This window comes from Athene noctua, chromosome 5 (genome assembly GCF_965140245.1).
Source record: "Athene noctua chromosome 5, bAthNoc1.hap1.1, whole genome shotgun sequence".
In the NCBI taxonomy this organism is placed as follows: domain Eukaryota; kingdom Metazoa; phylum Chordata; class Aves; order Strigiformes; family Strigidae; genus Athene; species Athene noctua.
The window spans coordinates 57929288-57956183 of NC_134041.1; the positions used below are offsets into that span (position 1 = coordinate 57929288).

General features: G+C 36.4%; 1 protein-coding gene across 2 annotated transcripts in view; it reads left to right on the forward strand.

Moving 5' to 3' along the window:
- Positions 1–419: 419 nt before the first annotated feature.
- The window catches only part of NHLRC2 (NHL repeat containing 2), a 35111-nt gene continuing 8634 nt past the window's right edge, over positions 420–26896 (forward strand). The window contains exons 1-10 of one of the 2 annotated variants that reach the window (XM_074907784.1): positions 420–590; positions 2695–2847; positions 7042–7497; positions 9859–9980; positions 11664–11793; positions 21913–22012; positions 22502–22733; positions 23187–23309; positions 24884–25093; positions 26160–26385. In XM_074907784.1, coding sequence (XP_074763885.1) covers positions 428–590; positions 2695–2847; positions 7042–7497; positions 9859–9980; positions 11664–11793; positions 21913–22012; positions 22502–22733; positions 23187–23309; positions 24884–25093; positions 26160–26385 — 1915 coding nt within the window. In that variant the 5' untranslated portion in view covers positions 420–427. The remainder of the gene's footprint in view (positions 591–2694; positions 2848–7041; positions 7498–9858; positions 9981–11663; positions 11794–21912; positions 22013–22501; positions 22734–23186; positions 23310–24883; positions 25094–26159; positions 26386–26896) is intronic. The other variant, XM_074907785.1, reaches the window with a different exon arrangement.

Consider the following 26896-nt stretch of genomic DNA (forward strand, 5'->3'; position numbering starts at 1 on the left):
GCTCAACTTTCCGCTTCTCTCACAGCATTCCCCCCCCCCCCCCCCGAAAAAATCCCACTGTTTAAATTATTGTGCCTTGTTTGGGTTTTGTCCCGCTACTGCTCGATTTTCACATCTATTCCACTAACAAATAAAATGTAACTGGGCGGGAAAGCAGGCTGTGTTGAATCTGCTGAGCTGAGTCACGGCTGTGGGGATTCTCCTCACGAATATGCTTCTGTAAATATCAAAACTATGTAGAAACAGGAAATAAAGGAGAAGGTTCCTCTTTAAGACAGACGAGTTAGTGCGTACTTGTGCTTTTTTTTTTTTTTCTTTTACATTACCGCTTTCCTCCCCCGCGTTGCGGGCGGTGCCGAATGTGCGGCGGCGAAGCGGCGGGCTAGTAAACAGCGGCCCGTGCCGGCGGGCTGGCCCAAGAAGCGTCATGGCGGCGGGGGGGCTGGCGGGGCTCCTGCCCGCCCAGACCCAGCTGGAGTACGCCCTGCTCGACGCCGATACTCCCCAGGAGAAGGAGAACTTGGTCTACCAGTACCTGAAGAAGATGGACGGCCGGGAGCGGGACCTGACGGTGCCCGAGCTCGGCGGAGGTGGGTGGCGGGGCCCGGGCGCGTCAGGCCCCGCGGCGGAGCGCGGTTCGGTGTCCCGGGCCCGGCGGGCGCGCGGCGGCAGGGCCTCCCCCGGGGAGGTGGCTGAGCCCTGACGCGCACCGTGTGGAGTTTTTCTTGAAGTCTCGCCGCCTGCCAGGGCCGTGTAGTTATGGGCCCGTTAGCCACTTCTTTAAAAGGCGCTTCTACTTATAGGAAATGTCGCTCCTGAAAACACTAGGAGTGAGGGGCAAGAAAAGAAGACCCCCTTTATAAATGCTCGCCCTGCTAATGGTTGCGAAACCCCGTTCTTTAAAGCCTCTCTTCTTAGTCTGCTAGCGTCGCTAATTTACTTTTTTTTTTTTTTCCTGTATTTAAAAAAAGCTTTCCCTTCTGTACAGTGCACTGATACCTCTCTCCTCTGGTCATAGTGAGGACCTTACCAACTCTTGCAGCTTTCTCCTGAGCTCCTGTGGTTTCACTGCAGCCGCCTAGGATGTTTCCCAGCTTTCTCTCCCATAATTTAAACGTGCTTGTCAACTGTTGTGTCCCCGATAATACAAACTGCTGGATATGTCATCCTCCTTCGGCACTGTGCCCATTTCCCTTTCACGCGTTTCTGTATCTCTTCCCATGCTAAGTGTGAAATTAAAGGTTAGGTCTTGTAAGATCTTGCAAGTCCTGCTCAAGGTCCTTTTAACCTTAGCGAGGCTCTCTGCAACTGTGGGAGCTCACATCTGACTGCAAGACAGAGAGCTCAGCTGGTGAACTTCAGGGTTAAAATCACATGTGTATCATGGGAATGAATTCTGATGTTTAACCAATGGAGCAAAGTGAATGCTCGTTCTGCCTAGATTTGGGCCCCTGAATTTTCACCTTTGTCATTAATATTGTTTCACTTTCTGTGTTGTGTCAAAGCTTGTTTTCTCCTCTAAAAAGAGCTCAAATAGGTAGTCAACATTTTTAATTTCCAGTATTTTTTATGAAAGGTATTTTAATTCTAGTGAAGAGGAGCGATGCTGTAAAATAACCTAACCTTTTCTATTAAAAAGTAAATTGTAAAGCACTTATACTGTGGAAATAATGCTTATACTTGATAAATTATTATTGTCACCAGATCTAAATGTGTGTGCATTCATTTATGTCTAATAATATATGGAGGCAGAGATCAATCCTCTTAGTGAAATAGAAAACAAGCTTCCTGCTGACTTCAGCAGCAATAACTTACAGGGCAGTAAGAACAGCTTGCTGAAACTGTTGGAGTGAAAGTTCTGAAGATTTTTAGATTAGTCAGCGTACATTTTTTTAAAAAATAGGCCTTCAAAAATTTAGTTCAGCTTTGCATTGTATCACATCAATCTTTTCACGCCTGCTGTTTTCATAAATGTGATAATAATGGCACACCATATTCTAGGTTATTTATTTTTTATTTTGATACCAGTTTCTCATGGGATCAGAGGAATATCTGTTACCACAGAGAAAAGAAAGATTTCATGTCTCATATCAAGGGGTTAAAATAAATGACCAGGAGTGCTACCGGGTATATCTGAAAAGGTTGTATTTCTTCCCATGTAAGGATTAATTTATATCTGTAATTTCAAAGTTAAAAGTCAAGATCAAAACTATAAACACAAAATATTTAAGTCATCTCTGAAATTAGATCTTTACAAAACTGTTGGAAGAATCATTGAGTTTAGCAATTTTTTAGTTTGCTAGCATTTATGTAAGTTTTAATAATTAATTGTTACCCTTATAACATTGTTAGGGGTTGATTAATATAAATTATGTTTTAAAATGTATGAAAATTGTTCTGAGGCTTGCATGTAATTTCAATTAAAAGGTGCCTATTTAAATATATTAACTTTTATATTACATTAAATTGTGTTAATAATATTTATTTTCATTTACTAATTATGAAGAATTGGGGAACATAAGGATGACTTGGATAAATATAAGACTTTTGGTTTGCTTTTCTATCTGTGTAGAAAGGGATGTTGAACTTTGTTTTTTAAGTTCAGTGTACCAGGAACGTTGTGTGGTGGTATGCAAATCATGTGTAAGTGTCTGCCTTTCCCTACCCTTCCCCTAACTGTTCTCTGAATTCCAGATCTACAATGGTTAAACACCGAAGGTCCTATTTCTCTTCACAAAGACCTTTGTGGAAAAGTCGTGGTGTTGGATTTCTTTACTTACTGCTGCATCAATTGCTTGCACCTGCTGCCTGATCTCCATGCCTTAGAGAGCCAGTACTCTGATAAAGGTAAAAGTGCTTTGGCTGGCTTGCAATAGAATTTCCTGGCAGTGTTGCAGGCAGAGTAGCTGAGTCACTTTGTTGCTGGTTACTAAACAGCTGGCAAAATTTCAGGGGTGCCTAAAAATGTCTTCTAATCTTTTAAGTAGCCTAAAAAAGGTGACTGTATAGTCCCATCACATTTTTAAACGGGGTTAAATAAGGTATCTGTTGTGTATGTATAATTAAAGAAACAGGATATGTGCTTAAAGCCCAAATCTGATATCCTCATAAATAAGACTATTTGCAAAAAGCTGTGCAAGGATGTAAGATACAGGCTCAAAGTTAATGCAAGTATGTAACTCTCTACACTTGATTTAGCAACCAACTCTGAGAAGAGTAAGTGTGGTAGAATGGATATATTAAGATTACTTGTTTTTTCCATTCTAACTGAAATAACAAAATATGTAAGCTTTGTTTAGATTATTTTTTTTTTTGGTATTGGTGTCACATATGTACCATTAGTAGTCCTGTATTCTGGAGATGGAGTTAAGCTCTGTAAAGACACATCTGACATGAAATCTCTCTCTGAGTGAATAAAAATGCAGGGTAATTACTATTTAGAATGCAGTCTCTTGTCATCATGATGACTTGTCAGAGATAAACTGTGGTCTTACACAGAATATATCAGCTACTCACTTATCTTGGATATTTTAATAGACTGAAGAGTGAGATGAAGAACAGTGTTACTTTCAGTCCTTTAAATAAAAAAATATATACTGAATAATGTTATCATCTTTAAGTCTCTGATTCTCCATTGGTGTTTCTGACTTTAATTTTGGCAGAATTTATTTTAACATGTTACCTTCGTTCACTAGAAATAGAAATTACAGTATCTTTGAAATTTCAAGTTCTTTAAGTAGTTCACTTACATATTGTAGGTTTATATAGTGCTTTACAGAAGACTGTAAAGCTTATTTTTCTACCTTGTAAAGCTTAGCTGTTTGCTTTGGAGAAATTTGAGATCTGGTGTAATGTTTCAGATATGAGGGACTTTAAGAAAAAACTGTCATGTCATTTTTTGGGGAGGGAGACAGTTTTAAGTGGAAGGTGATTAGCAGATGATAAATGGACTGCTGTGGATATCAGGCATGCTGGGGGAGGGTCTAGATTGAGATTTCAGAAGATTACATCGATCATTTAAGGAATAATATCTTTAAATGAAAAACATTTTGTAGTATAGTGTTCTTGTATTAGTGTAGTTGTCATATCCTTAATCTGTTTTTTAAGACCAAGCTGTTAAATCAGTTGATAAGAAGATATTAATGTTAACAACCTCTCCCCACAAGTTTTCTCTTGAAAGTATTTGAACATCTCTATACTGGTGTAGAAGAGGCTGCAGCACTGTGAACTGAACTGAATGTCCACTTGGAGACACATTTTTTTATTTGATTTGTATTAAACTTGCTGTCATAGGAGTTATTAGGAGTTAATACCTGAGGAAAGTACTTTACTGATAGGTGATAAATTCTTCTTGCATTGGAGCTATCCTAATAAATTCTTTCTGGATTTGAGCTATCCTGTTCCTGCAGGAAGCAGAGTGAGAAAAGAGATACTTGGAATGAAAGTGGAGGTTAAAGGAAAGAAGAGCAGGTGTGTGGAACATTAATCTTAAATGTAATCCATTAGGAAACGGAGGATAGTAGTTGCATTCAGGAAGAGATTAAGGTGCTTGATGGTTCAAACAAAAAGAAAAATACATTGTTTTTTTCACTATAGATATCTCCCTTTTGGTTGTTTTCTGCTGTTTCCATGTTTTGATTGTCAGTCTGTTCAGGATTATTTAATTTTTCTTTGCTGTGCTAAGTGTGTAGATTTTAGCATTACAGTTATATGTATAAATATATGAAGGCAGTAAGGGTTTTGGTTTTTTAAGCTGTAGAAAAGACTTCAGTAGATCATCTTCTACACCAGAGGCAAACACAATTTACTAGTGAATACTATGAAAAAGAGGAGGGAAGAGTTGCTGACTTGAGAAGCTTGAGAGAGATAAAAGTTGGAAGACTTAAAACTAAAGTAGAAGGTATATTGTACATACCAAAATGCTTTAAGAATGTGTAAAAGTATTAATGCAGGTATCTTGGTATTCAGTGTTATTCTGGAGTTTTACTGTGTTTTGATCTGCTCTTTCTTCAGTTAATGGAAGTCCCTTCAGTTTTGGTTGGGTTAGTTTGAAAATCTATCACTTTGTGATTGCAAAAAAATGTATTTTGGTGCAAAAGATGAGTGACACGATTTCTTTTGGCAGTAGCGAGTCAGATTTAATACATAGTGAAACTGCAGCTTTACTAGACTTTAGATTTGTAAACATAGCATTTATTTACACATTTAATGTATATATTTACTGGCTATAGAAGTGACAGAGGGTGCTGACCTAGCTGACAGTTTTAGAATGAAAATAAACATCTCACTCTGACAAAGCATCTATTTCATAATGCATTTGGATCTTTAATCTATGGTTTGAATATTTGAAGGAATATTGCTTATATTTTTCTGCAGAGCTAAGAAAAAAACCATCAATATTGATACAAAATGTCTTTTTTAATTGTACATTGTGTACAATTGTGTATATACATTTTGATACTCTGATCACTTTTTTTAAAATGTGGTTCAAATGCCCTCTTACGTGGAGTGTGTTGAAACTTCAGCGGTGTGATCATGGGATGTAAGAGGTCTGAACACAAGAAGCTGTAGGTTTAGGGTGATCCTAAATCATTATGTCATATGTCATTGTACATATGCACATAGTTCTATTGTCTGGAATTTCAGAAGATCTGTTTCAAAATGAAGACTGCTTTCCATAGGATTAAATGTTGCCTACCGTCTTTATCTGATATGTTCTTGCTGCTATCTTCAGTGGTGCTATTTCTGTGTTTCAAGTGGCATTCAGAAAGTTATTTTAAACCCCAGTGCATATTCAGTTCATGTTATCAGCAGTCCAGAAATGACTTCTATAAGAGGGAGTACTTTTTAATATTCAGAAATAGCTTGGCATAAGTCCAGTGTTGTGCTCTGTTATAATCCTTCAAATAAAGGGTTTTAAATGGTGTGCGTATTCTTATATCTCAGCATAGCATCTGTCAGTTTCCACAAGAGTTTTCTTCATGAGAGGATGTTACAACTTATATGTGCTGTTCAGGTGTTCAGTATAGAATTGTCTTTCTAGCTTTAATGATATTTTTGAAGGACAAATACAAGCACTGCTACTGATCCTATTACAGTTAGAATATTTGACCAGCTGTTTGGAGTTCAGCAGTTAATGATGCTACAGCTTCAGCTGTCTGATACTGCAACATGCTGTGCCTATAGGATTGATAAAGACTGTGTGAGTTACAGAATTTTAAAAATCACTATATATGTGGAATGGTTTTATTCAACTAAGTCTTACATTGTGCAGCACTTTACCCTTTCCTGTTGTCACATTGAAGATGATGTTCTTCTCCATTAACACTGTTTTATGGTTGAGGAAAAGGGCTAAAAGAGAAAAATTACTTTCCATTTCTCTGTAACTGAATAAAAAGCCAACTTGAGATTGTTAGGTTTTTTAGAGGGAAACAATCTTATCTGAGTTCAAATAATACAACTGTTTGAGACCTGAAACAATGGGTCTGGTTTTCTACCACAAAACCAGAGGTGAGTATACATGTCCAGCTAGCCAATCTCTGTAATAAAGGTAGGAGAAAAGCATAAAAGTAAATACTACCTTCTGTTCCAAACCATGTCCTTTGGCACAGTCATTCATAGTTGTTACATTTTGGGCCCTGGTTCAGGCCCTCTGATCAGATGGCTGCTTTCACTATTCTTGCCATAGAAAACTCTACTGACTGTACCTGCAGGGCTTTTGGAGGATTGTTTTACAAAAGCATTTTATTTTAACATACTTGCTTGAAGTTTTACAAATAGTGAAGCCCTTTAATGAATTAGGTCGTAAATGCCAAATAACAGTAAAGATCTGATATGTAAATTTCCAGTTTGGAATGAATTGTTGTATGGCACATAACAATTGATGCTAAATGAAATAAAATGTTTTGCTTTTAGTTTGTTCAAATCCTCTTTCATTCTGGAAAGCAATCAGTCAAATTGTGAGATAACTGTTCGTTTTTACTTTTTTTTAATTCAAATACAAAATATGCTTCAATGCACAATTTTATTTTTTCCTTTCAGATGGTCTTATTATTGTTGGTATCCATTCAGCAAAATTTCCAAATGAAAAAGTTCTGGATAACATTAGAAGTGCTGTTCTGAGGTATAATATTGTCCACCCTGTAGTAAATGATGCAGATGCAACACTGTGGCATGAACTAGAAGTGTCCTGCTGGCCAACTCTGGTCATTCTTGGGCCTCGTGGAAATATGCTGTTTTCACTTGTTGGAGAGGGACACAGAGAGAAGTTGTTTTTATTTACTTCTATAACACTGAAATTCTACAAGGAGAGAGGACAAATCAAAGATAACAACATTGGAATAAAGTTATACAGAGACTCCTTACCACCTTCTTCCCTGCTGTTTCCTGGCAAAGTGACCGTAGATAATTCAGGAGAAAGGCTGGTAATAGCTGACACTGGACATCATAGGATTTTGGTTACTCGAAAAAATGGACAAATTCTACACACTATTGGAGGTAAGGGTGTATAAGTTTATTACAGTAATTTTAGTTTAGGAGTAGAGTATGTTCACTGGGCCTACTAGGCTCTTTTCTTAGAGGACATAGCAGCTTATAAGGATTGCCAGAATTCTTTTTTCTACTAAAATCACTTTTACTGGATATGGAGGGATATAGTATAGTACCATCAATAGGAGACTGTTAATGCAATTGGTTGAGATGTCTTGTTTTTTTTTCTTTGTTCCATTGACTAAAGCTTGTATTTTCCATATGATGTCCAAATGAATTACAAAAGTTATATTTTGTATTCTTCTGAAAGAGTTGCAAATGGGTTTAAATTTAAGCGATGCACATCCAGCAGTAAGGTAGGGAAGAGAGACAGTAATGCCTCCCTTTCTGACAGATGAAATGAATGTTGAATTGTGGTGGTGGGTGGGGAAGTTCATGGGATATGATTTTTGTTTGGTTGTTGTGGTTTTTTAAATGAAGATCATTCCTGTATAGGATCCCCTTTTGGTTTTTAGAGGAGGGAAAAATTATTATGAACAGTGGCATTGTTCTAGTACACAGGCACCTGAAAATGAAGTTGCCTCAGTATATATGAAAAGGCCTGTGTTCTCACCAAAATTGAGGTAAAACATATAAACAAGTTATGAAAATAGTGAAAGTATTTAAATTTAGTTACATTTGTTACAAAGTTTGTTAGCAATGTTTCAGCTTTAAAAGCTAATCTCTTTAACTTTTTGTAAAATTGCTATCCGCTCTACAGTGTAAATAAAGAAAATTTGCATGTTCTTTGTATGCTTTACGCTTTCATAAATGAAATGTTCAGGCTTGTTCTTTTTTTTAAATCCATTACAGCGCTCAAAGTTACATCTTAATGCACCAAGTACAGGACAGTCCATCCATGAGTCGTCATAACAGATAGATTTAGGAAGTGGTTGAATCCCTAAATCATTGGAAACTGGTTCATTTATGTCTCAAAATCAGGGCCTGTATGCTGATATGTACTATATTAGTCTGGTATTGACTAATACCTGTCCCCTGACAGGATTCTACAAACCTCGTAAAAATACCAGTGGCACTGTTAAGGAAAGCAAGAACATCTCTTGCTATTTGAAGTAACAGTGTATTGGATAGACGCTTAATTATCCAAGTTAAGCTGATAAAGGCATTAATCTTAATACCCTTCATCTATAGGAAGTACAAACAGGATTTCTTATGACAAAAGTCATAATTATGAGTTGTGAGAATCTGACTTCTGTTTGATATGTGAAATGAAGTCTCTGCCAACAAGCTGCCCTTTAGTGTTCTGGGACAATCGTTAAACAACAACTCAGAGGGAAGTATCCTGACCTCTGAACTGGTTTCCCTCCTTCCTGTACTAGTCCCTTCCCTGGGGATGTGCACCCTGATGCTTACAAGGGGAACTACTGGAATCTGACACAGCAGCACCTCAGTCCTTTGTGTATGTAAAGGTCTAAATTGTCTTCTGACAGTAGGTTGTAATAAAAGTCTGTGTATTTCAGTGACTCAGTTAAATGACTCAGTGGGCAGCAAATAATGTAATGAAGTTGATAATACAGTAATAAATGTGGGCATGCACAAAGGTTAAAATTACTATATTTGCATCATAAATCATGATGCACACATAACTCATATCTAATCTAAATGTCTTCTGCTGACACATACTGCTAATGCATTTTTAAATGTTACTCCCTCAGAAATATGATGCTTACCTTCATACTGTTATATTCAGGTCATGTTCCTTTCTATTTCTTGTTTGTTCTGTGCAGAAGACTGTCACTCCATCATTCTGACTGTTCTTTTGTATAATTAGTTCCATGTCATCTTTTTCCTAATTATTATTATTATTATTATTATTATTATTATTAATGAGAAAATGCTGCAAATCAAATACTAGTTTCATTTGTGATTACACCAAGATCTAAACTATTGAAATGAAGTTGAGTTTTAGAAATAAAAGTTCTTCCTGCTGGCTTGCTTTGACATAGTCAGGAATATAAAAATATGTAGTTTTTTATTTCTGTCTTCCATTGTTGCTCTTGTCCTTTAGTGCAAGACAACAAGAACAATTTAGACCCCTATTAAGACTTTGCTTTGGAAGATGAGCTTAAAGAAGCAGGGAACTTGCAGAGAATGAGTTCAAAACTTAATAGCACCAGGCTATCATAATTACATAGAACAATGACTAAAATGAAACTGCACAAAATATTAATAATGTAAACTGTACAAGGTGCTAGGAAAGCATCTTTTAGTATATGTAATTCTCTTACAGATTTAAATGTATGCACTTTATTTTGAAGTTTGTTTTTTTTTTCTAAAATTACTTTTGAGTTTCCTTTGTTTCATTTATAGGTCCAAACAGTGGAAGAAGAGATGGAAGATTTTCAGAGGCAGCTTTCAACTCACCACAAGGGATTGCTATAAAAAATAATGTTATTTATGTAGCTGATACAGAAAATCACCTAATCAGAAAGGTACATTTTCCATAAGGAAATTAAAAAATTTTATCTCTTATACCGTATTCTACTTATACAGGTGAAATTTATACCTAATTACTCTCCAAATACCCATCAGGAAGGAATAATAGGCCCAATATCTTACAAATAAATGCTGTTGTGCAGTTTGCTTTTTAAAGGACTACATACATTTTGGGGCTTCCTTTCAAAAGAAGATGGTTCTAGCATAACTGATTTTTTTTTTTTTTTCCTAGTGACTCTTACTTTCCTGTTACGAGAAACATCTATTCTTAGTACTGGAAGCAAAAATTGGTTTTGTTTCACTTCCAGTAGTATCAGATTCTTATCTAAAGTTATTGTACTACTGTGGTTCAGGGGATATCTAAACTTCTGTTAGCTGTTTGGGTCTCTAAAGTACAGGTAACTGCTTTAATATCAGCGTTGTCTGCATGTGGATTTTTTTTTTTTTTTTTTTATTAAACACTGCTAAGGTTTTGGCACATAGGAATGTTACTCATTGTGTATATATTGTCATTGGATTTTACATTTAGTTAGGTCAAATTTAGAATAATCAGAACTTTGTTGAAGCAATATAGTATTACCTTATTATTAAAAGTATTTTATGTCTCTCAGAAGATTATGTACTCAGATCCTCACAGATATGTCTGATTTGCAATCAGAGGAGGCACATCCTTACTCAGTTTGAGTGCCTTTGTCCTGTTAAGCAGGTTCATTCTGTGTTTCACTTCAAAGCACTCATCCACAAACTCCCTGCAACTGTATTCATTGTAGTTGGCAACCAGGAAAGGACCAAGGGTCCCTGTTCGTACAGAAACCTTGTTACTAAAAATGAGTAGTTCACATCCGGGGTCCTCATCTTGCTAATATTCATCACTGTAGCTTGGTGACTGCAGGAAATTAAGTGTTGCAGGTAGCAAAGACCGCACAGAAATGTCTGAAAATCTGGATCATACTTCTTCATCATTTTTCATTATATTTAGCTGTTCCCTTTTACCATGAGGGGATCCAAGAATTAAAGTAATACAACAGCTACAGAACATGCTTTCAAATATTTGTGCAGGCCATGGGCCGTGCAAAAAGAGTGCATTTGTTGCTACAAAAGTTAGAAGATCCTGTGTGTGAAAGACTCCCTTTTTACATGACCATCATGACACATTCATGAGAGGTACTGGAAGTCACTTAAAAATAAGCAAATGGGGAAGGAAAAATAAAGGGATTTAGGTTGCAGAAATTAATTTTTTGCTCTAAGGCATGAAATAAACTTCAAAAATAATTTCTTTGTGCAGATTATTTTATATAGAGATGGAAGATACTGTTGTAGTATCTGAATTTTTATGTCATATTCCTATAGCAGTTTAAAATAAAACATCCACATCCATTGTCTGTCAGAGTATTTCTCTAGAAAATTTTGATGCTGCCTTCTACAACTGCTGAGAAAACCTTGACAGAGCAGTGTTAATTTTTGTTGCATGTGGAAAACAATTCCAGGCACGTGGTCTTCCTGGTACCCTTGCTGCCCACATCAGCATTATTCTCCTATGTAAACAAATACTTGACATTCATTAGGATTTGTTTTTTATTTGTCATCAAAACTCTGTTCTTGACATTTAGTTCAAATTATCTGTAACTTCAGCCAAGTTAATTTTGTGCATTCGGTGTGTATAATTTTGCTTCTTGTAGATTGATCTGGAATTAGAGGTGGTGACCACTGTAGCAGGCATTGGGATACAAGGTGTTGATAAGGAAGGTGGAGCAAAAGGAGAAGAACAGCCTATCAGCTCCCCGTGGGATGTTGCCTTTGGAAATTCAAGTACTGTGTCAGTTAAGCTTTCGATATCTCAAATTTACACATGCATGACTGTTTGCTAAATGTTTTCCTGGTTTGGTAATAATCTGCAATATGAAAAAGTAAAGATTTACTTTACATCTGAGTCTAAAAAACAGTGGTTTCATTTGCAAGTGGTAACTGCAGTTCTGCTTTGGATCCCGAAAAAATGTGAACTGTTACTTGATGGAAGAAAAATTCTTTTGTAGCAAGTTATACAGTCACTGTGTCCATATACAGAAGGAAATTGTGGTTGCTTTTGTTAGGTCAGTGCCTCATGACAGGATCACTTAAGAAGCAGCTATGTTTTACAGGAAGTACTCATTGTCTAGAAGTTCCCTTCCTTGACTATACAGATGTGTCTGACCCCTTGTAAATATTTGAGTTTAGGAAATAAAAAGTAACTTTAGTTGGGGACTTCTGTTTGTTCCTGTTTAGGTAACATAAAATCATTAGATTCAACATCATGATAGAGTCAATCAGGTAGGAGAGGAGTACCTCAGAAAAAACCTTGCAAGCATCAGGGAGTAAAAATTAAATTTTTGCATAATAGGATGCAAGAATCAGCTTCTGAGGATTTAGGTAGCTTTCTTTCCTGATTCAGTTAACACATATATGAGCTTGACATCGCATAACTGCCATGTTTTCAGCTGCTATTGACTGTGAGTTGATACTCTATTTTCTCATGTTTCCATTTCAATATAGTTTAGAAGTTGCAGGTGCAAGTTTATGAACAATGGCAGAGCAGTGCTTTAATGTGGTGCAAAACCCTTAGGTCAGTATTTCAGGCATAAAAATTGACTTCCAATATTGGGATTTCTTGAATCTGCAGATGAATGGAGCAGGGAAGTAGCATGATTTAAATCTAATCTCTTTAAATTAGAGGTGGTTTGCAAGATTAGTAGATTAGAAAATTTTACTGACCTGGAAGCATTTGTTATAATCTTGGGTCAATTACAAGGGAGGAAAACACACTCAAATTAAGTTTAAGGGAACATGAGACTAGTTCATAAATGCTGATTGTATAGCAGTCTTCTGATACAAATACATTGTCAGTATAGACAGTGTACCACCAGCAGACTTGACTACTGAAATAAGAAACTATCATCAATTTTTAGATTTAACTCTTAGTAACATGTCTTCTACATGCACGCGCACACACATACACACACACAGAAGAAAGGCACTTTTTTCAAAGGCTTTGTCAATGACCCTTACAATCTGTGTTAAGCATATGAATTCCTCTTGCAAGAGAGAGTACCTGAAAAAGAATCTCACCAGATGTGGGTTGCTATTAATGAAGGCATGAGTTTTGCTGAATGAGTTTTGCTGACTTTTATCGCATCTGATTTTCCTATTGTGAAGCAGTAGACTGTTGTGTGACTAGATGGTGTAGTTTTCAAGGTATCTTGAACTAGCAAGATGATCTCCGTGGGATGTTACTGCAGAGCTGTTTCACAGATCAACAAAGGAGGAGAGTAGTAATTCATCAGTGGTTCAGAAACTTAAGCTAGTTAACACAACTATTCAAAATAGCCTATAATTTTACTTTTCATTTTTCATAATGCTTTCTTCTGCTTCTGCCAGCAGTTGAATATCTATCGATACTTTTTATTTTTGAGAGCTCTGCTTGTTAAATGTTAATTGATATGATTGTTATCAACACGAACATACTAATTACTGAATTAGTCACCTGTAGAGGATTAGTCATCTGCACTGTTCAACACCAACTGCTGAATTCTTATAAGCATTTACATAAAAATCAGATCTTGTGAATACACTCTCTTCAGACCAGTATAGATTTTTTTCATATTCAATCTACTAGGTAGTGTCTGTCTAGATCTCTACGAAATATAATAGAACCTGTCAGTTAAGAAGAGATTAGCTCAATTTTAATTCCTTCTTTAAGAGGGTAGTAGGTCAGATAGATAAAAGGGGGGAATGGGCGGTGTGGTCTGTGTCCTTTCTTTTTAAGATTTTTTTTTTAATATGGTTTTGTGTGAGTAAAGCTAGAAAAAAATGTAAATTCGTGTAATAGCTAGATAAAATTCTTTAGAGAACTATAACCAGATAGAGTTGTCAAAACAGCGGGTTATATTGAGTAGAATGTTAACAGGAGTTAACACAAGGAACCAGGACTGAGTCTTGTAGTCTGCAGTGCATCTGTCTTACAGCACTGACGCTGTCATGAACTACAGTGACTTTAAGTTTATTGCCAGACATCAAAATAATTTGTCAACACTGCAGCAGAGTTTGTCAAAGTTATGTTGTTGCTGCAAATTGCTTGAGCCTAGTAGGATCTTCTGTTGCTATCCAGTATATCATGGAATTCACTTGTTACTCAGTAAATGCATGCGAAGCACAGTTTTGTAGGAAATCCTCGCTGTCCTGGGCAGAGACCCAGCCTTCTGTTGGCAATTCTCAGTGTGCTGTCCTACAAGTGGATACCCTGCTGTCAGTGTATTAAAACTGGTATGTCAATGTCTACTTATGCATTTGGATGGACGAAGTAATCGATGAGAGTTACAAAAATTACTTTTGTTCGCATCCACGCAGCAGTGCCCATTTTTTACGTATGCTTATATGTATCTCTGTGCAAATTGCAAGAGGTAATGTACACTTCAAAACTTAGATTAATTATTGCAAAATTCGTGACTTTTGTGTTAACTGACATGGCATATGGGAAATAACATCAACTTTCCCATTTTCCTTAGATGTGTGTAGCTTAAACTGTGTACAAGAGGCATATTTTTCTTTTCAGAATATAGATTTATGGATTTTATAATTTTTAAATAGGTGATGCTTCTGTGAGTATCCTTTCAGTGTCCAAAGCCATGCTATCCAGGACACAAAAGGGAGAGAAAAAGAAGTTTAAATATTTAAGCTGTTTATGTACTACATTAGGCAGTATTGAACAGCTTTTTCAAAGTCTCAAAGGGAAAAGTTACCTCTTAAGAGAAAATATTTTTTCAGTATGATATTTCTTGAAATTGCTCCTACATGCAGAGTATGTATTGATCAATTAAGACTTCATTGTTTGCATTTTAAAGTTTTAATGTATAGTTTGTTGTTAAAAATATTGAGGGAAAAAAACTTTGAGGCCACAGATAAGTTAATATTCAGAACAGATACTACTAAGTAGCATGCTTTTAAGCATCCTTGTAGTATTTCCATGGATAATAGGCTTTTGTTTTCCCATTTTGTACAGATGCTGAAGGTCTAAGGCAAAGAGGTTAAGTGACTGTGAAATACCATTTAAAAGAAAGTTGGCACAAGTGCCTTTCCTTAAGGCAGGGGAGTTAATGGAGACAAAACACATGCTAGGATTCAGGCAGACAGTATTCTTCTTTGTCATCTTTTTTATTTCCTTAGTTGTGGCCACTGAGCTTGTGTTATACCCTCCCCCTTTAAAATTCTTGAATGAACTCCATGGATTAAATTCTGGCTTCCTTAGAGCTGGTGCTGAAATTTACATTGACATAGATTGGGCAGAAAATACAGGGGGAGAGCCAGCAGCTTAAAAATACATTATTGAATTACTCTGTGCTTTTTTAGCTTTCTCTGTTGTCCCCTTCTATTTTTATTCAGTGGGTGTTGAAAGCAAGTGATACTTAAATGCACAGTTGATCTGAGCGTGAAATGTTCTTGATAGCTGCATTCTTGCTGGAAGGAACAGGACAATGACCTGCTCTTGGTGACATAACTGTGTGTTTCACGTTCCAAAATCTGGTCTTAAATTGCATTATTTTAATCTATTTATAGAAGCTCCCAAGTACAGTATTGACCATACTTTCAGTAAACTAGCTGGAATTTTTTACGTCAATTTAGGTTTTACATAGATATTATTTATATCTATGTCAAGTACAGTACCTTATCATACTGGTACCATTTTTATAGCCTGTAAAAGGCAAAAATATGTAAGATTTTTTTTTTTCCTCTCCGTGTTTTTTGCTAGAGGGTTATTTAGTACCACTACATTCCAGAGGAAACACTTTTTTTTTTTTCCTGAATTACCATGGTGATTCTTCCCTAATTTTACAAAAAAATAAAGTGATAATCACTCCAGCAGTAAGCAATTAGCACTTCCTGTGTGAGCTCAGACCATATATGAACTGTTGTCTGAACTGTCTGTATCTTGAAAGTATGCTTTCTACATGTCACTTGTCTTTTTCCTTATAGTCTGGTCTCACTTTGGCATTGAGACTCTAGCATTCACCGTCCTGTGAAAGGAGTTTTCCTTGGTAATAGCTTTAAAATGGAAGAGCTGCTTTTGTGATCATCAGGGATTAATTAGGAATGCTGTTTTCTAGACAACTCAAAATTTGAATTACCCTAAACATATGTTGCATATGTGATATGACTGCATGATACAGCAATGTAGATTTAGTTGGAATGCAAAAGGTCTTCTCATCTCTTTAGTGGTTTCCTGTGCAAAGTACAAACTCAAAGATACCCCGTTCAGCTTTGGGCTGCATCTACCTTTGTATGAGTCTGGTTCTGCAGAAAATCATGTTAGAGGCATCATTAGCATGAGACAGCTTTTTCTGTTTTCCTTTCTTGAATTAGATCCTAAATTTACTTGTAAATGGTAATATTTTTTTTATTTAAAATATTTGAAATTTCAAAGAAAAAGTAACTTCTTCAGTAAAGATAGAGCTGAAGAAAAGTGGAAGACTTATTGTAGGGTTTTATTCCCCTGTAAGAACTGTTTAAAGAGAAAAGATCTTTTGAGAAATATCTCATTAAGCAGTTGCAATGAAGGACTGCAGTGAAGTAGGACAATACCCAGTTTTGCTTTGGGAAGACTTCTGAAGCACCCTGTTTTCTTCTGTATATTCTCTGAGTGGGTCAACCAGCTTCATACTGTTGGCAGAATCACAGAGAGGGACATACAGATTTAACTGAAGCTTTCACTTGTCCTGATATAATTTATGTACAGTTTCAGTCACCCCTAAGCAGCTTTCATTCCTTCTCCTAAACTGGGAATTTTTTTTTTTTCCTTTAAGCATCTGAGAGAAAACTGAGGAATAGAGAACTAGTAGTTTTTTCTGTGATGAGCCCAACAGACTTTATCTTTACAGGAGCCTGGTTAAACTGTTGAATGAATGTTCTGATTCTGTATTCCGAGCCAAAACTAAGGACTTTATGGTATTGCTTAATATTAATAGCAACAGAAGTTACTAATATTTCACATGTTCACTATAGAAACAGGTTAAGAAATTAGATACTTATGTTAGCATTTTAGTATGAACATGCCTTTGACAGAGACATGAAAAGACTGGAGTCTTAACATAAGGGTGTAGTGCAAGTTGTAACTGAATATCCAACAGTAATCCCACACAATGTAGTTTGACAGACTACTTCTCTAGTAAGTTGGATTTCTCTGCATATTGAAAAAATGTATAATGAGATGATAACTTTCTGCAGTGAAAAGAAGCATTTGGATTCTTAGCAGACGTCAAATTTAGTAACATTTTGAAGTCCGTGACTTGAAACTGCCCTCTACAAAAAATTATGGTATTTGTACCTGGAATGATGATTTTTCATTCTCTTTGTTCCACAGTCTGTAGTCTTGTTCTGTGAAATAAATGTATGCTCAGGATAAAGAATTTAAAACTACAATTGAGATTTCTAAACACTAGTTCAGGTATCAGATACTGGGTTTAATGTAAAATTCCAGATTCAGAGCTGCTGAAAATAAACATCTTCAACAAGTCTTACAGAGACTTTGTCAGACATGCTGGGGTCAGAATGAGACACATCTTTTAACTCTTTTCAGTTGATGCTGAAAGTGCTTTTGAATATGGAATGTGGGTGTTGGGGGTCAGGGGAAACTGCAGGACTGAAGTACCCTCAAGTGTATGCGTTTGCTATGCTTAAATAGGAATGAATAAAGCGCATAACCAAACTTAATTTTTTCTGTAGTTGTAGTGATGTATCCCAGGACTAAATAATCTAAATTAGTTCTTTCATGTTAACAAATGCTATCACTTCTACTTCAGATTTTTTTGAAGTATTTACTACCACTATATTCAGAAGGCCTAAGTTAGAAAACTTGGGAAAGAAAGAGAAAATACTGAATTACAGTAATAATTTTTAGCTACCTATTACTTTGCATTGCATGGCATCCCCTTGGTATCTCTGTCCAAGGATTTTCCTTGATGAGAGGGTAGGTATTTTAACTAAGGAGGAAAATTCGAGAAGTGTTTTGTTTCATAAAGGGTTATGCTGTTTGTATGATGCAACACTGAAAGTGTGTCAGGTAGCACAGGAAAAAGAGAAGAAAATTAATCTTTACTCCTCCAAAAAGGCTAATGTACATTTGTAACAGTCCAGACTTACGGTGCTAAAGCATTCATTTGGGGCTTTGCAATCTCTGTCTCACTAAAGAACAATGATTCTGTAGTTGTTCTGTCAGTCAGATTTGGATTTAATTTGATAAACTTCCACTGACTGAAGTGAAGGCAAGACTTTCATTCACATGTGCACACAGGTAGTGTGCCTGTCAGTAAACTGGAGGGCATGGTGTAGAGCCATTTTTGCCTTGCAGAGGATGAGTGTACCAACAGACTTTGTCCTTGGGTTGTTTTTTGTTTGGGGTTTTTTGAAGATAAAATTAGTAGACAAGAATAATATTTTCAAACTTTCATCTATTTAGAAAATGTTGGTGGTGCCAGCCACAAAATTTAGCTTGATTCCTGGGCTTTTAATTCCCAGACTGGAAGTAAGCTTGCAGTCCCTGGACAGGGAAGCTGGAAGTGTGTGTAGTTCTGGGAATGGAATCTTTTCAAACAGATACTGCAGTTGACTGGTATGAAATAAAGTCTTTTCTGTGCATTCAAACTGACTTACAGTTAATAGTCAGCAGTATTGCTCAACTGAAGTTGTGTATGTGTAGAAACAGGACTGTGAATTCTTGAAACACAGATATATAGCAGAGGCAGATTCAGAAACCAAATCATCATATAATAACTGAAGCATCGTATACTATGGAACACCAGTGCATTCAGAGCTTTGGGTCATTATTAGTGAATGTTTATAACATCACATTTGCAAGCCATACTTTGCTTTAATACAGGCAGCACTAATGATAAGAAAGCACATACCCTAATAAGGAGAAACTACACTGGATTTTTAAAACAGCTCAAGATATGTTGGAATGTGGTGCTTAATTGAATAAATGTAAAAATTCCTTTGTTCTTTTATGTTGTTTTATATTAAATTCCTTAAAAATAAATTCTTTCCATTCAAGAACGATAAGAAGTTCCGATAATGATGGGATCACTATAATTTTAGCATGCTGGTTCTCCCTGGCCCCCTTCTCCTGCAAGAACAATGCAAGGATGACAGTGGTGTCATGTCTTCAGACTGTTCTATCCTGAAAGAAGAGGTTTTTCTGTCTTTTTTTTTTTTTTTTTCCAGAACATAAAGCGTTAAACCCTGTAGCATCAGGACAGTTGTGTGGTAAAATACCTTAGCTGTGCAACTGTAGGGATTAGTTTTATTCTTCTGGTTTTGTAGAAATTTTTTTTGTTAAAGTTCTGACATATTTTCCACAATTCAGTATGCTCGGGCTGTTTTCATGCCTGCATCCATTATCTTTGTTCTAACTGCCATCCATTAGAAAATATTTAAGTTGCATTAAAATTTATGATGGATTTGGAGCTCTTACGTATTTTTCCTGTCTTGTTTTCTAGTTGAAGAAAGGGTCTTCTCTCTGTTGATCTTCTGTATTCAGTAGAATTTGAAATTAATTTTGATACTTTTTTCTTTGTCTCTGATAAGCCTTTCAGTGTGCAGAATTAGAGTAAGAAACCTTCTCAATTTTTCAATGTGTAGCTGTCACAAGGGAGTTTTCAGTGGGTGGAATTAGACAATTGGATAGATGAATGGAACAGGTTTTTCTAAAGTGCTCACTTCAGCTCTTACAACTTCATTTCACTGAATGAAGTGAATATTAAATAATTAACAAAGCACTTTGAGATCCCTCAGAGTGAACTGCACAGCAAGTTAAAAAGCTGACTTTCTGAATTGATCAGTGAATTTAGCATTATTCATTCTGGACTACTCAGAATAGTAGCATTTGAAAAATGCAAGATGTGAATCCTGGAAACATAAAATCCTGAAGTTGAACTGTACTATTTAGGAAGTAGTGAAATGATTTCGCAGGCCATTTGCTCAATTTAAATCTCTTAGAAACAAGCTTTAATCAAAGGTGATTGTGTTGGGAGGGGGGGGGTTGCTTTTTCTTTTTATCAGGGTGGTTTGGGCATTGCCAGTAAATCAGTAACATTTCTTGTGACTCATAGAATGTGTGATTCCCAACTCATTTTGTAAACCTTTCTGCTCAACAAAAAACTCTGAGGTGCTTTTGGAAGTTTGACTTTTATTCTTGGAGCTCTAGTTCGTGTAAAAACATGGAGCCACGTGGAGGTGCAGGGGGGAGAGTCAGTAGAGTTCCTTTGATCACAGTCTTCAAAACTTGTATTTTGATTCAAGAAACAGAAAAGACTGAAGATAATCTTCATTAAAATCATACCAGTACTATGTTAAAGAAGGCTCACAGTATGAGGAAATTGATTTTGGAAACAGAAGGAGGATGCTTTTTTCCCCTCTTGCAGTGTGTAATGTAGGAAGAGTTTTGGATTAGAAGAAAAACAGCAGGATCTCAGTTGGGGGAGTGGTGGTAATTTCATTTTAGGAAGATTGATTTGGACTAACTTCTCAGGCTTAAGATGCTTGCAAGCATTTTACATATAATTGCTTTTATTTTGAAACTCTAAAATAAGGGTGAGGCAGGGAGAAGTATCCATTAGATTGTTTGCAGGAACAGCTATGAGATGTATAATGTTTTGTAAGTTCATGTGAATAAAAAGTTTCTGTGATCAATTTGAAAGTATTTTTCTGTTGAGTGGCTAATAGTTATTCCAATACTTGATATATTCATTTAGAAAAACATTTAAATGTTGTTTCTGACTAGATGGTACAGTTGTATACAGTCTGCAGAGTATGGTGTTAGATAACACTGTCCCCTTTTTAATGCAGTTTTTAAATGTCAACTTTTGGTTGCTTAAGATTTTCAGAAAAGGCTAAGATAATTTCTTTTGGGTTTGGGTTGTTTTGTTTTTTTATGGTCTTTCACAATTAGTCTTCATGCATTCTTATGCTGTAGTCTGATATGTTTAAAGCTACAGAGCATTTATATGTTCTTCGCTTTCCATTTTTATCATTTTATTTGTGAAGTATTATTTGGGCAAGCTTTGTGTAATTTTTAGATTTGGGTTGGTGAAAATATACTTTGAGTTGAAAAACCTAGATGCTTGACACCTACTTGAACACTTCTCAATCAGAAGGTCGCTGTTCTGCAGATCTGCATCTTGCACTTGGTACCACATGTACATGTGCATAGGGAGAACAACTTGGAAACTGGATAGTTGGTAAAGGGGGAAGTTAGTAATTGCCAACATCTGATCTAATGTTTGAATAAACTGCAGGTTTTGCTCTCCAGAGTGTAAATCTGCATGACATGCAAGCATCGATTACCCTTATCTTAAAAACATTGTGTACTCAGTCTGTAATGTACAGTGGTACTGCCATGGTTATTTCTCTCAAAACCTGTAAACAACTACCAATAGTTTTCTGTAATATCTAATTTTGTCACTAGCACAACAGAAAAACAAACAAACCACAACACATCCACCCACCCCCAAAACTGTGCTTAGCAGAGGTATGTGCGTATTTGTTGGCAAGAATGAATCCAAAAATAACAGGTGAAACATGGACCTATCAGCAAAATGTTGCAAATAGCAAATCCCATTTGAAACATTGCCTTTATCAGGTAGGGATAGCAAAACCACAATTTTTAGATCATTGGGAAGAGAACAGAAGAAAAATAGCAGAGTTTTTGGTAGATGAAAGACATTTTCTCTCTCTCTTTCTCTTGCTCTGTTCTTTGGTTGGATTTTTTTTTTTCTTGCCCATGACAAAAGGTGAGCTGGAGTAGGGCAGACAGCAGGGTTGGTTTGTTGATTTCTTTGTTTTGTAAAAGATTCCTAAAGCGTGTGGGGGTGTTTTCATCTGTTTTTATACATCCATTTTTAAAAGTTTCAGGGACCCAGGAAGATGATGTTTTATGGATAGCAATGGCAGGCACTCATCAGGTGTGGGCACTGATGTTGGAAGATGGAAAACTACCAAAGGGAAGGTAAGCAGCTGTAAAAAGAGACATGTGAAATTGGGGTTTGAAAGCTGTTTAGCAAGACAAACAGCAAAGAGAGAGATAATCAAATTAAACTAAAAATAATTTTTCTCAACTGTACTTAGCTTGAAGCTTGCTGCTTCTGTTCAGACTTAAAAGGCGTGTGACCTTTAAAGTCTGCCTGCTTTTTCCCACATCTGTTAGATGAAATGAAAGATGCTACTTTTGCTATAAAACTATGACTTGGTAAGGTACATTCATATAATTTAATGTTATTTTTCATTGCATTTGCTGAATTATCTGGTAATGAATGATATACTAAGGTGAAATAAAAGTTTGCAGAAAGGCATTGAATAATTCCTTGTGCTGCAGTACCGTCAGTTTTATAACTCACAAGTGCTTGTCCTGTAGCTTCTGCTGATGCGTAATGTCTGAGGTATTTCAGACTCATTCTTGAACTTTTGTTCTTTTTGTACCTTTTTTCTTTTCCTTTAGTGATTTAAAGAAAGGAGTCTGCCTTCGATTCGCTGGGAGTGGAAATGAAGAGAACAGGAACAACGCATACCCACATAAGGCAGGCTTTGCGCAGCCTTCAGGGCTCTCTCTGGCTTCCGAGGAACCGTGGAACTGCCTTTTTGTAGCAGATAGTGAAAGCAGCACTGTGCGAACCATCTCTTTGAAAGACGGAGCAGTAAAGCACCTTGTAGGAGGAGAGAGAGATCCATTGGTAATCACTTCAAACTTCCCCACACTGCCCTACTAATATTCCTCAAGCCTGACCTGGAGGAACCACTTTTGGGGTGAGAGGGTAAATCAGTTTCCGTGGCCATCAATTTCTTAACTTCACTGCTTGGAATGCAAATGTGTGCCAGTTGTGACGCTCAGATTGTAGTGGAGATTGCTGCTTCTCAGATAACAAATTACTTATTTTTAAAATAACGATTTGATTCAGCATTGTGTGGTCATTAAAGCCAGCTGGATTCATATTGGTAACTTAAATGTGAGAGTTTCCATTTCCATGGTTAGTATCTACACTTCCCAGTTTTCAGTATCCTTGTTTTGAAGTTGTCTTGATTTTATTTTTTTTTTAACTCAGTGAATTTCCATTTAATTACAGTCATTTAAATTCATGTCAACATTGAATAATCAAATGTATTAATTTAATAAAATACTCTTTCAGAATTTGTTTGCCTTTGGTGATGTGGATGGAGCGGGCATCAATGCAAAGTTGCAACATCCCTTAGGAGTGACATGGGACAAGAAAAGAAAACTGCTCTATGTGGCAGATTCCTATAATCATAAGGTAAGCATATAGTACCTTGTTACATACAGGCTTTGCAGTTTTTACTGCTGCAAAGGATTATTTTAGGAACATCCAGAGACTGTGCTTGGTTCAGTTAAGCTGAGGAAACAAATTATGAGTGAGTTCCCTTTGTGGGTCCTTCTTCTTTTTTTCATTCCTTTATGGGTCTTTCTCTTTACAGTTGTTTTACTGTCACATGCTTTTGTGTTGATATGATGGTCCCTTCAGAAGGTGAATTTAAAGTGCTAAGTTACAGTCCAGACTGAAGACCCTTTTCCTTATATCTTCCTGAAGATGCTGAACTAGAGCAAAAGAACTAGGAGTGCTTAGTCAGGAATACTGCAGGTTTGGTAAAACTAGGAGAACAAGAGGACTTACTTTTCCCTTAAAAAAGCCACTTGAGTTTTGAGAAGCATTGTGAGTTGCCTCCATGGAACTCTGAGAAAAGAGGGATTGTTTTCTGAGATTGTTCTTATGTGAATGTTGTAAAGCTTTCATGTTTAGAAGGTTGTTAACTGTACGTTGATTAAATGCATTAAAAGAAAAGTAATTTGTTTTAATTTGAAGAGTAAAGTATATAACACTAAATGCTTATTGAGGTTTATGTGGCAAATTAAATTTTGCTTCAGGTGTTGTATAAAATATTATAAGCTTTTTTGCTATTACTTTAAGAAAAAAAACAATATCTATTTTTAGGATAAAAATTACATACAAGTTATCCTGCCAGTTTTGTTACGCACTTACTATTTTGCAGATGTTTCCAGAAAGGCAACAAACATTAGAAAAACAAGCCATTCAGTGCACTTTTATACCAGAGGGGTAGGTGCCTTCAAAATTATAAAAGGGAACAGCAAAGGAAGAAGTAAAGTCCAGCAGGGCATGGCAGGGGATGGGGAAGATCATAGAATCACAGAATGGTTTAGGCTGGAAGGGTCCTTAAAGATCATCCAGTTCCAAACCCCCTCTGCCATGGTCAGGGATATCTTCCACTAGCCCAGGTTGCCCAAAGCCCCGTCCAATCTGGCCTTGAACCCTTCCAGGGAGGGGGCAGCCACAACCTCTCTGGGCAACCTGGGCCAGTGTCTCATCACCCTCACAGTAAAGAATTTCCTTACATCTAATCTAAATTTACCTTCTTTCAAATTAAAGGCATTAACCCTTGTCCCTTGTAAAAATGCCTTTGTAAAAAGTCCCTCCCCATCTTTCCTATAGCCTCCCTTATGTACTGTAAGGTCTCTGTGGAGCTTTCTCCAGGCTGAACAACCCCAACTTTCTCAGCCTGTCCTCATAGGAGAGGTTCTCCAGGCCCCTGATCATCTTTGTGGTCCTCCTCTGGACCTGCTCAAACAGGTCCACATCCTTATGTTGGGGGCCTCTGAGCTGAACACAGTACTCAGATGGGGCATGTTATTTGGTAAAGTATGATAACTTAGCTTCTAGGATACACACTTAGTAGCTAAGGTACTCAGAGTTAGTGCTGGCTTCTGAAACATGGGGCATAAGATACTGCAGAACTTCCAAATTGTGGTGAGTTTTTTTCAGAGAAGCTTTTTTTGTGTCTTCATTTATCTTAGATTAAAGTTGTAGATCCCAAGATGAAGAACTGTGCTACACTGGCAGGCACAGGAGAAGCAAGCAATGTCATTGGCTCCAGCTTTACACAGTCAACTTTTAATGAACCTGGAGGTTTGTGTGTTGAAGAAAATGGCCGCTTGATGTACGTTGCAGACACAAATAATCATCAGATTAAAGTGCTGGATTTCGAAACAAAAATTCTTTCCATGGCAAGTAATACTTATTAAACAGGCTGATAGTGGTGGTTTTGATATAAATTACTATTACAGACTTTGGCAAGTAGTATAATAATCATATAGCTAATAAACTTTTTGGGTACTGTAGCTATATTCACAGAATGTGTTGTGATGATCTGGCAAATAAACATTGCCTGTTAGCACAGTTGTTGAAAGCCTTAGTCTTTTGAAAGGCAACTTTTGCAAGAAAAAGGAAAGTGGTGATCCTCTAGAAAAGAGTAATACAGGAACATGAGTTACTAAAAATACAGCCCAGTTTTTCACTGTGAAAAGTATTTCATGAGCACTTTGTAACAAGTGGAAGTTGAAATTGATTACCAAGTCCTGTAATTAAGCTATAAGAGATGATTTTGGGAAGTCATACATAGCTGGCTTCCAAGTTGTTAAATCAAAACCACTGTTATAATTGAGCACTGCTGTATTTGCTTATAAACATGAAGGCAAAACAAATTCATACTCCTCTCCATCTTACAATGGCACTATGTCTAAATGTTTTCATACATATATATATATACACACGTACATATATGACATAATAGTCCAACTGTCATGTTTCTTGCATTTAATAGTACATGATCTTTCTGTATGTTTAAATTTTCATATCATATAACCAGTTAGTAACTTTCCCGTGAAATTATCCTTTACTGTGCAATCTGCATGGTTAAAATCTTGAATTTTATTACTGAAGTGTGCAGTTTACCACCAGCTTAGAAGAAAATATCTTTAAATTTTATTTCAAGTAAAAATATAAAGCAACTCTTAAAATTTTAAATTAAAGGATACTTTAGTTGTGGATTTTATTATTTTAATAATAAATATTCTATTTGGATTAATCACTTTTTCATTTTAGAAAAACATTGTCTTCCCTTTTTCTTTGTTGTTATAGTGTTGTTGTACTCTGTCAGAAAGATTTAGTCCAATGGACATATTATCGTGTTAGTTTTCCTAGTCCATGTCATCTTTGAAACTGTGATTGTATTGTGAAAGCATATTTGCTTTCAGTACAAATAAAAATATTTTGTTTCATTTCTACCAACAGTTGCCTATCCTGAATCCAGAAGAATGTGATGTTACAGATAACCTGCATGTGCAAAAGGATAAAATAAGAAACCTTCCAAAACTGCCTAAATCTGCACCGAATGTCCAACTTCCTTCATTAACTGTAACTCCTGGCCAGACAATTCAGTTTTTATTAAAGTTAACTCTTCCTCCAGATTCAAAACTGAATGACGAAGCACCCAATTCCTGGTTTATCACAGCCGAAGGTAAAGTGCCTGTGTTTTATCAGTTGAACAGGAGTAGGTAAGATACAAAGTAGGTCTTGCCATGATGCACCTGCAATATGAGGGATCTCAGTCTGATGAATCAAAATGTCCCTGTGTTCTCATTTGACCTTGTGATGCTATACATATTATTTAGAGCTGATAACATTTAATAGCTGGAGTATGAAAATTTTTTAAAAAACACCTGATAGGTTGCTTTTTGCTTGAATTAATAAATGTGACATTAGTTTTTTCTTTTTAACTTTCCTGGGACAAGCTGCCAGCGTGGGCTTGCAAACCCCCTTAGGTGCTTTTCCTCTTCACTCTGTCCGTTTGAATAGCTTACCACAGCCCTACCATCTGTTTCTGGGAGAAATCTGACCATGAAGCTGAAGCATATTCCTGAAAGCGATTCTTTTTTCTCTTTTTCTTTTTTTTTTTTCTTCTTTTGTCTCTTCCTAAAAGTGTTTGAGGCACATTTATACCTAACTACTTTGAACCTACTTTGTTGTAA